At 55.4% G+C, this 10,394-nt stretch overlaps 1 protein-coding gene across 1 annotated transcript in view; it reads right to left on the bottom strand.

Annotated features, from left to right (window-relative positions):
• The window catches only part of EPN2 (epsin 2), a 79,945-nt gene that overhangs the window by 12,092 nt on the left and 57,459 nt on the right, over positions 1-10,394 (bottom strand). The window contains exon 4 of the mRNA XM_081805994.1: positions 9,987-10,224. Within this exon, the coding sequence (XP_081662120.1) occupies positions 9,987-10,224 (238 nt within the window). The remainder of the gene's footprint in view (positions 1-9,986; positions 10,225-10,394) is intronic.

Raw genomic sequence — 10,394 nt, 5'->3', positions numbered from 1 at the left:
ATAAAAAAAATAAATTTATCTACTTTAAGTTTTCAGATTTGTACGCACAGAGTTCATCAAACAGCCTCTTACTCCACCAGAAATCCTGGCAGTTATGTTACTGTGTTTCATTTCTCATAGTGTCTGTGCCTTTCCTCTTTATTTTTTATTTTATTCTATTTTAAGCAGGCTCCACGCCCAACGTGGGGCTTTACCTCACTACCCTTAGATGGAGGCCTGAGCTGAGATCAAGGGTCGGATGCTTAACCGACTGAGCCACCCAGCCCGCCCCCCTTATTTTTTAAAATTAATCTTGCCGGGGAATTGGTCTGTTTTATTACTTTTTAATTACTAACATCTGTCTTTGTGGATATTATCATGCGTCTGTGTTCTAATGCATGAGTTTCTGTTCCTATCCGTATTTCATTTCTTCCACTTTATTTGGGTAGTAATGCTGTCACTTCCCCTCACACTGCTGTTTCAGGTGCCCCACGAATTCTGAAATAAGACCATTTACCTCATTATTTTTGGTTCTCAACATTTCTGGTTCGCCTTATAATTTCCTCTTTGACTCAAGATTTCAGGAGGGTTTTCCAAGTGTCAAGTGTACCGAGCTTTTCTAGTTTTCTTTTTGTTGTTGAGGATATTGTGGTCAGAAAATGTGTTCTGGGTGCTCCCAATTTCCAGAAACGCGTTGAGGCTGCTAGACTTTATGTCCAGCACACGATCAAGTTTTTGTCAGTATTTGGAACGTGTGTGCTCGGGTCACTGAGAACAACAAATCCACGACCTCATGAGCCGTGCTGCTCAAATTCTGTTACATTCTCACTACTGTTGGTGAAATTATAAGAAGTATACATATTGGTCTCCACACCCCCGTTCCTGGCACAGAATTCCCGAAACCCCGGTCATTTCTTAGGAGACCAGGCACTATGAGCATCTCCTGCTTACTGAGCTGACCCTGCATGGTTCCTGGCCGGCTCCTGGCCGGAGCCAGAATACCCAGAACCCCCAAGCCTCAATTAGAAGCTGGGAACGTTCTGTTACCTGGAAATGTCGCGTTTTACCTTCCTTCTTAAGGAATACCTTCAAGGAATATAGAATTCTGGAGGATCCAGGTTGTTTTGTTGATGTTTCAAGATGTAAAATGCATTTTACCATCGTTCTTGGAAGAAAGAGGATTTCACTAGGAAAGGAAATCAAGGCGGACTGTTTTTCTTCCAACCCCCGGAAGATCTTACCCCATGGGCCTCTGGCACCTTCCATCCATGCTGAGACGTCAGCTACCAACGCGCCTGCCGCCCCTTTTCCATGGACCGTCCGCCCCCCGTGGGTCTAGTATGTTCTCCTATGGGGCTCTGCAGTCTTCTGCCAATGCACCCAGGTGGGAAGTTCTTTTATTATATCCTGCTTATGATTCACTAGGCTTCCTGGATCTGAGAAGTGGCTCCTTGCCGTGAACCTAAAAACCCTCAATCACTCTTTTCAAATCTAAACTCTTCTGAAACTCCAAAGAGAATGTGTGTAAGACGTCCTCATTCTGCCTCTGCGCTTCCCCAGCCACACCGACCTCCCCAAAGCTCCCCAGACGTACCAAAGGGCATGTCCACCGCCTGAGGCCTCTGGGCCTCCACGTCCCTCCATTTTCCCATTCTTCTTGCCTTCACTAACTCCTGGAACCGCTCAGCTTTCTTTCAGAGCACTCATTTGCCTCAGTGTCTCCCAGGGCTGTGACCTGCAGTGGGGCGCAGGGGAGCGTAGGAGGGAAGTGGGAGGGTAGCAACTGGGACAATCTGGCTGAGCTCCACTGCTCAGAGAGGGCTGCAGGAAGGGCGGTGACTGCCAGTCTCAGAGAAGACCAGGGGATGCTCCCAGGTCCCCAGGAGGACCCACGGCCCTGGGTGCCATTCCCAGGCATGCCCCTCTTAGCAGCCCGAGTAGCCGTGCACAGGGATGGACATGCGGGTAGGACGGCCCTTGACTTTCAGAAACATGAACTTCTGCTAGGAGTTCTACCACTGTGCTGGCTTTATCTCTTCTGGTCCTGAGATGCTGAGTGACTTTAGAGTGGGCCTGTCGAGCCCATATCAGCCGCCACCTTGACTGTCTTTTCACGTCTGGCTGACGGCGAGTGGGAGGGGCACAGGGAAGGGGAGGACGGGGCTACCTCGGCTACTTCCCAGACCCGTCACCGCACCCGCAGTAACGCTCAGAGCTGGACACGGGCCAAGGCTGATTCTGCCGTGCAGCGTGCACTCCCACCATCCCGGGGACACGTAAGCCTGTCAACTGCTGTGTGGACTAGGGACTTCTGCTGCAGCCGCCTCAAACCCACAACCCTCCAGAGGCCTCCAGAAACACCCGCCTCCCTCCAGAAGCTGCTCTGATCTTTCCATCCCGGTCTTCTCAGAATCGCACACAGAGCCACGTCCCCATGACGGCAACCGCTCTCCCCAGGCCCACCTCTGCCGGACATGACAAGGGGCCTAGCAGGACACTGGTCCCGGCTTGGAATCACACAGTGGGGACAGGCCCTTGCTATGCCCCAACATGAAGTGCCTCATGGGGCCTCGGTTCTGCGTCAAGGCTAGAGCGAACAATGTGGTGGAAACCACGTTCGGGAGAGAGCAGGACTGTAAGGAGAAGAGACGGGTCGTGTGCTCAGAGCTGCTGGGATGCAGTGGAGAAGACCTGGGATTGGGTCCACAGGAAGACCTGGGCCAGGCTGTTCCTGGCTCCCTGTGAGCACAGGGGTGTTAACACACATTCCGCAGCCTCCCCTTACTTGCCAGCAACCATGGGAACTGAAGGAGCCCACGTCAGGCGACGCCTACTCCCTGGTCGACATCCCCCTTGCTCACACCTGCACCAGGAGGACATGGGCTGGGGGTCTCAGCGCATTCCCGTGCAGCCCTGACCACCGGGGCACCGTGGGAGAGCGACTGTCCGTCCCTGTTCTCGCCCCCGTCAGGGGATGCCCAGGTCACCTTCCCGCTTCTCCTGAAAGACACCCCGACTCTCCTTGGGAGATTTACCCCCTCGCTTACTCCCAGTCCCAGGCCGAGTGGAACTGACTTTGCTCTGGCAACGAGGGTGGGTTTCCACCAGCTAATGTCAACCTGCCAAGTCCGCCAACTACCGAACCCCACACCCAAATCCCTGATGGTAGAAAGGCTACTGAGGCCAGAGGGGAGAGGGCAAAAGGGCCCAGCGGGTGGGGTCCTGGTGATAATCTCTGAGCCACGGGTGAAGCTGGCCTGAAGACAGAGCTCCCCACCTCTACTGAAGCTGTCTGCAGGGTAGTTTCCTGAACAGACTGCCTCCCCAGGTGGCTGTGGGTGTGGAGGGGTGGGGTGGGGGGGTGTTTGTTGAGAGGGCACGATCCCCACCCTGCAGCCTGCACGTTACCTCATCCCACGGCCACCCACCAGCCCCGAGCCCCTCACAAGGCACTCTCCCCCGCTCTTGCTCACGTGAGAATCTGTCTCCCCAGCCAGAGCGAACATTCACAGAACAGGGGCGGCTCTGCTTGGCCCACACTGCTCCTGCTCCCTGAGCTCAGAACTGAGCCTCACACACGAAAGATGCTCAACAGCTAAGTGGGGGCTGAAGGGAAGCCCCGAACCCCAGGGCGGGAAGGGACTTTGCACTTTCTATGCTCAACTCCCTCCAGTGAGGCATTTCTGAACACTGGAGTTCAGTGACCACTTCTGGACGATTCTGGGTAAACGTCCAATTCAAGCGTTAGAAACCTACACAGATAAGAGCCGCCCCTAATCTCTGACGCTGCACAGTTTTCCAACACCTTAGGTTTGTCACTGCTTCACTCACCATGCCATTCAGAGGCCACCAGAGAAGTGGTTTTCAGCTGTGGCTGTCCTGAGGAATCGCTGCAGGGATATTAGGAAAATACACCGTCTCCTCCCTTCACACACACAGACTCTGGGAGGGCCTGGGCATCTGGATTCTTAGAAGCTCCCCAAGTGCCTAGAATGGGCAGCCGGGATGTGTGAGAGCGACTGAGCTCCTGCAGCACTCCGGGGCCCAGCCAAGTCTTTTCAGAAGTGGGGGCCACCATCGGAGGGCCAACTCGGACACATGGGCACCTGGCCAGCATTCAGCAGGCCCGAAAGTCCTGCCTCTGAGAGAGAAACAAGAATGTATCTACTGCAGGGGCGCCTGGGTAGCTCAGTCGTTAAGCGTCAGCCTTCGGCTCAGGTCAGGGTCCCAGAGTCCTGGGATCGAGCCCCGCATCGGGCTCCCTGCTCGGCGGGAAACCTGCTTCTCCCTCCTCCACTCCCCCTGCTTGTGTTCCCTCTCTCGCTGTGTCTCTCTCTGTCATATAAAAATAAATAAATAAATAAAATAAAATAAAATAAGGGGCGCCTGGGTGGCTCAGTCGTTAAGCGTCAGCCTTCGGCTCAGGTCAGGATCCCAGAGTCCTGGGATCGAGCCTCGCATCGGGCTCCCTGCTCGGCGGGAAGCCTGCTTCTCCCTCTCCCACTCCCCCTGCTTGTGTTCCCTCTCCGGCTGTGTTTCTCTCTGTCAAATAAATAAAATCTTAAAAAAAAAAAAAAAAGTATCTACTGCAATCAGCATGGGGGTCCCGGGCAGCCGGTGACCACGGGATCGGGTGAGACAGTCCCGTGGATAGGGGGACTGTGTCTTCCCAAGCACGACATCTGAACCACGTGTTCAAGAGCACACAGGAGTTTATAGGTGGCCCACAGGACACAAGGTAAAAAGTAAGGATCAGGCGGGCGCGGGAACCCAGCCAGCCCCTCAGCAACCGCACACCTGCCGTGTGCAAAAGCAGGACTTGCTCCCGCATCCAGACCCTCTCTCAGACGACGAGGGTCTAAACACACTAGGTTTCCCCCGAACTGATACACATGGAAGAGTAAGAGTCGAAACAAAGTCCTGCCATCGTTCTGGAAGCGCTCTTCCTGCACGAACACCAGGCCGTATACACGGCGTGCGCGGTCATTGTCCTGCTGTGTCCAGGGCTGGCGCCACGCCGAGCCTCCATCATCCCGGGCTTCGACCCAGAGCACCCGGCTGCTGCGCGACCGTGCCCCAACACTGTCCGGGAGCCTCTTCTGACCCTTCCCGTTACTTCCCACAGGCCCCGCCTCCCTTCTGGAATACGCCGGAACAACAAAACCCACAGCCCGGCCAAGAACCCTAAGGCCTGAAAGACCCCAGAAAGCACCCCCGCCCCTGTGTGGCACCACGCTTACGGACAAAGCACGGTCCCAGCTCAGAGGGCTCTGGATGTAGGATGAAAGATGCCCCTGGTTCAAACCCTGGCCAGTCTTCCAGACGGCTGTGGATAAGCAGCTCGGCCTCGGTGAGCGTCTAGTGGTGGCTGGGGACCTACGCGCGTTCAGGCCACCGTGCTGACTTTTTGCTCCACGGGGGGCCACAAGTCAGGGGAGGCGACACGCCATGGCACCCCGCTCTCCTCATACCTACCTGGGGGAGACAGGTAACATGGGCTTTCCCACGGGTGCTGACCGCCCACCTAAGCTGGCCTGCGGGAAAGCGGGCTACGGTGGGGGCAGACCTGGCAGACCCCCCCCCCCAGTGAACGCCTGCTGACAGCCAGGCCACAGGGCCCGGCGCTCCACTTTCCTCCTCCATGAATGGACAGTAGCTTTGCTGCAAGGCCCCTCTGTGCTCTGTCCTCCACGGCCTCCACAGGGCCCGGGCCACGCCACAGACCCAATAAATAAATGCTTGTTGAAAGCGGGAGTGAATGAGAGCAAAGGAGGATGGAACCCAGGGCAGAAAGATCAAGCAGCTTCCGGCCTCCTCCTCTGTGGGCCCATTCATAGGGAGCACGTGTCCCGGAGCCCCTCACCCGCCAGCCTGGCTCCCCCGAAGCCTCACATATGAATATTCATGTGCACAGGGGGGCCGTCACATGGTGGGGTCAGAGAACTGAGTGGTGGGGGTCACCAAAAAACCAGCAGCACCACCTGCTGCCACCGGGGCGGAAGCCGGCCCCTGTCCCGGCCCGGGCAGCAAGCGGGCGCGCACCAGCCAAGGCCTTCTGAACCCCCAGGCTGTGGGCCCCTCTCTTACCAGGTGGCCGCTTTGTGCTTCTGGAACAGAGGAGGAAGTGCCCCGCTGACCTGGGGGGCTCGACTGCCCCCCTCTCAGCCCTCGGCACTTCCTCCCAAGGCCCCCAGTGCCGCTTGGAAAGAACTGGAAATGGCAGGGCTGGCTACAAACGGCGGCCTTCAAAACAGTGTTCCTTTCATCCAGAGGGCGCAGCTACCAGGGCTTGGGCGGAGACTCTCTCATCTTTCAGACCGATGAACGTGTTTCCGGGCAATGGGGTGGCCCAGAAAACACACCCGAGCAGGTTTTCCTAGAGACTAGTCGGGAAGTCTTGCTCCAGGGCGGGCTCCGAAGACGGAAGGGAAGGCGCTGTGACCAGGCTCCCGCGCACCCAGGAGCTGCTGCGAGGCCATCTCCTGCAGAGCTGCGGAGAGCCGGAGCACTAGACCTGTGCCACCACCTCTGGGGACGGCCACGGGCGGCTGGGTGACAGTGCTCCAGGCCAGCACCATCCCACTGGGGCCCCTAATGCTCATCATCACATAGTGCAAACGGAAACACCTCTATCTACTTACAAAACTGTATACACAGTATGACCTCAACTGTGTACAAACAAGTGCCCAGAAAATACAGGAAGCAAAGAAGCTAACATGTTAGCACTGGTTACCTCTCAATGCTAGACTCTGAGGTGACTTTTCCAGGACATGCACGGCCACAGAGGGTTTCTGCAGCAGTCCAAGATGGCATGACGATTCCAGGATTAGGCACCGTAAGCACTGAACCTGCCCCTAACTTGCTGTGTGGCCCCAGAGGAATGGGCAGCCTCTCTGGGCTTTGGTGTCCCGTTTTCTCTCCAAGTCGCTGGATAAAATGCCAAGTGTGTCAGAACCAAGGAGAGGGCCCTGGGTTGGGCAAGAGGTAAGAGATGGCAAACTAGCAGTCCACGAGCCACGCTGGTGACCTGTAGATTCCATCAGCCCCAACCATGTTCCCAATTTTTTAAAATTCACTGTCAACATTTAAAAATAGATTTCAGAAATTTAGGTTTCAATCTTCTCTTTAAAAAACTGGATTCAGGGGCAGCTGGGTGGCTCAGTAGTTAAGCGTCCCCCTTCGGCTCAGTCATGATCCCAGGGTCCTGGGATCCAGCCCCGCATCGGGCTCCCTGCTCGGCAGGGAGCCTGCTTCTCCCTCTCCCACTCCCCCTGCTTGTGTTCCCTCTCTCACTTTCAAATAAAGTCTTAAAAAAAAAAAAAATTGGAGGGGTGCCTGGGTGGCTCAGTTGTTAAGCGTCTGCCTCCAGCTCGGGTCATGATCCCAGGGTCCTGGAATCGAGCCCCGCATTGGGCTCCCTGCTCCGTGGGAAGCCTGCTTCTCCCTCTCCCACTCCCCCTGCTTGTGTTCCCTCTCTCGCTGTGTCTCTCTCGGTCAAATAAATAAATAAATAAAATCTTTAAAAAAAAAAAAAAATTGGATTCATAGTAGCCAAAAAGTGAAAACAACCCAAATGTCCATCAACTGCTAAATGGTTAAACACAATGTGGTCTGTCTATAAAATGGAATATTATTCAGCCAAAAAAGGGAAGGTAGGGACACATGCTACTACATGGATGAACTTTAAAAACGTTAAGCTAAGTGAAAGGAACAAAGACCACATCATGTCTGACTTCATCACGTATCTGAAACAGCCAGATACAGGCGGATCCAGAGACAAGGTGTCGTAGACCGGTGGGTGCCAGGGGTTGGAGGGAGCGGTAACAAGGAGTGACTGCTCAGTGGGAACGGGGTTTCTTCCCAGGGTGACGGAAACGTCCTGGGATTAACAGTGAGGGGTGCACGACACCGTGAATGGCTACGAACTACTGAACATGTCTGCCGTCGCGTGGCGTGCGATGGTTAGCTGTCACTGGGCTCCAGCTACCTCTCCTTGGCTCTGTCCCTGTCTCCGGCTGGCTCCTGCTTTCCGCTGCGTGCAGGTGTGTGAGAACCCCAACAGCTGGAGGTGGCCCCGCTTCACCCACCAGGAGACTCCCCAGCACCCCTTGAGGTTAAAGTCTGGCTCCACCAAGACCAGCTCCAGGGCACAGCACTGTCTACCAGCCAAAGGAAGGGAGGAGTAACCTGGTTCACTGAAAACTCATAAATCTGGTCTCTCCTGACCAGGTAACGCACACCCCTAGTAAAGTTAAGTCAAACAGTTAAAAAAAGGGAGACAGTGAAAGTCTGTCTCCCTCCCACCTCCCCCCAGGCCCCACCCCAACCACCTCCCATCAGCCGCTGACAGCATGATCTTAAACTCACCTGGCTCTAGGGTGACTGCTTGCCTTCCTGGCCACTAGAAAAATGTCCTGTCTGCATCGTGACCCATTACACAACTTTGAACGGGACTGAGAGTCTTTCCTGAAGAACATCCTACCCACAACTCAAGGTGGTCATCACATTACAGAGCAACTATTTTTCAGACTTAACACAAAAGTCAAAAGCCACGGTCTGGAAGGGGCCCAGGTGGGCATTTCCAGAACCGCCTTCACTATCCCCATGTATGCTCAGCAAGACTTTAGCCCACAAGCTCCCTGGGGCCACAGTACACAGGCCATGGACCACGTGAACCGCCAAGCTCCTGGCTGCCATGGGACTCTGGCTTTCAGTGAGCGAGACCTGCAATGGCCTGCAGTTTGCCCCAAGGCCCAGAGGGCGCCTGCCAAACAGAGTTTGGGGATCTGCCGAGGTCCCCGACGCCAACTGCATCTCCAAAGGACATCTGGGGCTGACACGGCCTTCTGGACATGGCTGCCAAGCCCTGAGTGGGCAGGGCCCTGACCCCACGTCCCTGCTCCCCATGGCCTGTCTCTGCACCCACCAAACCACTGCGTGCCCCCAGGCTCTCACAAGGCCAGCCTTCTGCTGGGAACACCCTTGCCTCTTCTTGGCCTGGTCACCTCCTGCTCTTCCTTGCAGATTGCTCCAAGACGCCTGCCTCATGCCCACCAGCCTCCTGAACTAAGCGCCGTCCCAGGACGCTGGTATCCCCATCTTGCCCACATCTGCCCAGGACCTCGAAGGCAGGACCATTACCTGTTTGTGTCTGGGTCCCTGGATAGCAGGACAGAGCCTGGCATTTGGTACACTTCGGCAAACATCCAGGGAACCGAGCTGAATACAAAAGATGGTTCCAGGTTGGGGAAACAGAGACCCCAAAGAGATACAGGCAAGCTGCCATAAAATATACAACTGCAAGTTCCCAGACAGATCAGCCCTGGCTGGCAGGGCTCAGAGCACCCAGAGGGAGCCTCCCGAGCAGCAGGCTGGGTTGGAAGCCATCACCAAGCCCGCAGGCCAAGCCCTGTGTCCAGCGATCAGGAAACCCCTATGCCCAAGATTTCTGCCCACACTCATGTTGCAAATCTCCTCCCACAGATTCTTACGTTTGGCATTAAACAGAACTTTAAAATACCCACTTAACCCAGTAAATGGACTTACTGTTGCTTTAAGTAACAAATAAGAATTACAGTAAATGCATCCTTTCATCAGCAATCATAGTACGTATATCCTAATCTCCGGCTACGCCTAATTACAGCAACTTGATTGAGAGGTTTCATGCTGTGTATTACGGTTTCTTAACCTGGGGTGCTGGGTGCAATTCTGAGGCCAAGAGACCAGACACATGTCCCAGAGGAGGGACAAGGCATTTCTGATGCGTGTGGGAAGCAGAGAGGAAGTCAGCTTTCCCTCTACCAAAGCAGAAAACCATTCAAAACAGGAAAGCACTGTACCACAGTCCTCAGGAGGACCCGACCAGACGTTACATCCGGGGACTGGGGAATCCCGGGCAACCACCACCAAAGACCTGCCCCACTCCCACCTCCACCAGGTGAGAGAGAGCAGGCAGCTCGGCCCTATCCAGCAGGCAGGCACGGGAGACAAATGAGGCAGGTATTTACCGAACGGTGGCCAGGGGTCTGAAGTGCTGGCTGCGGCCGCCGGCCCGCCCCAAGGGTTTGTCTGGTTAGCTGAGGCTGACCGGCCCCAGGGCTCTGCTTTCTGGGCAGCAGGGCCTGAGCTGGGGAGGGCGTCCATTAAATCCAACAGAGTGGTCTGCTGTGGGTGGGAGCCATGCTTTTGAGACAAAGAGAAGGGGACAGGTTTTACTTTGCTACAGTTACAGCAAATACCCACGAGTTAGCTGTTAGCCGTATATAGCGTATATACCGTCCCTGCCTCCTGGGACAAGAAGCCCTCTGGACGGGGCCGGGAGGAAACTGAGCTGCCCCATCTCCTCCCATCTTCGGCCCCACCCGGCCCACCACCCCACTAACCACTTCCCACTCCAGCCCAGGCTCCGCCCACAC

Source organism: Leptonychotes weddellii, chromosome 15 (genome assembly GCF_054177405.1).
Source record: "Leptonychotes weddellii isolate Sample4059 chromosome 15, ASM5417740v2, whole genome shotgun sequence".
Lineage (NCBI taxonomy): Eukaryota > Metazoa > Chordata > Mammalia > Carnivora > Phocidae > Leptonychotes > Leptonychotes weddellii.
The sequence above is the reverse complement of the archived record's forward strand: the minus strand, read 5'-3'. Positions and strand labels throughout refer to the sequence as shown.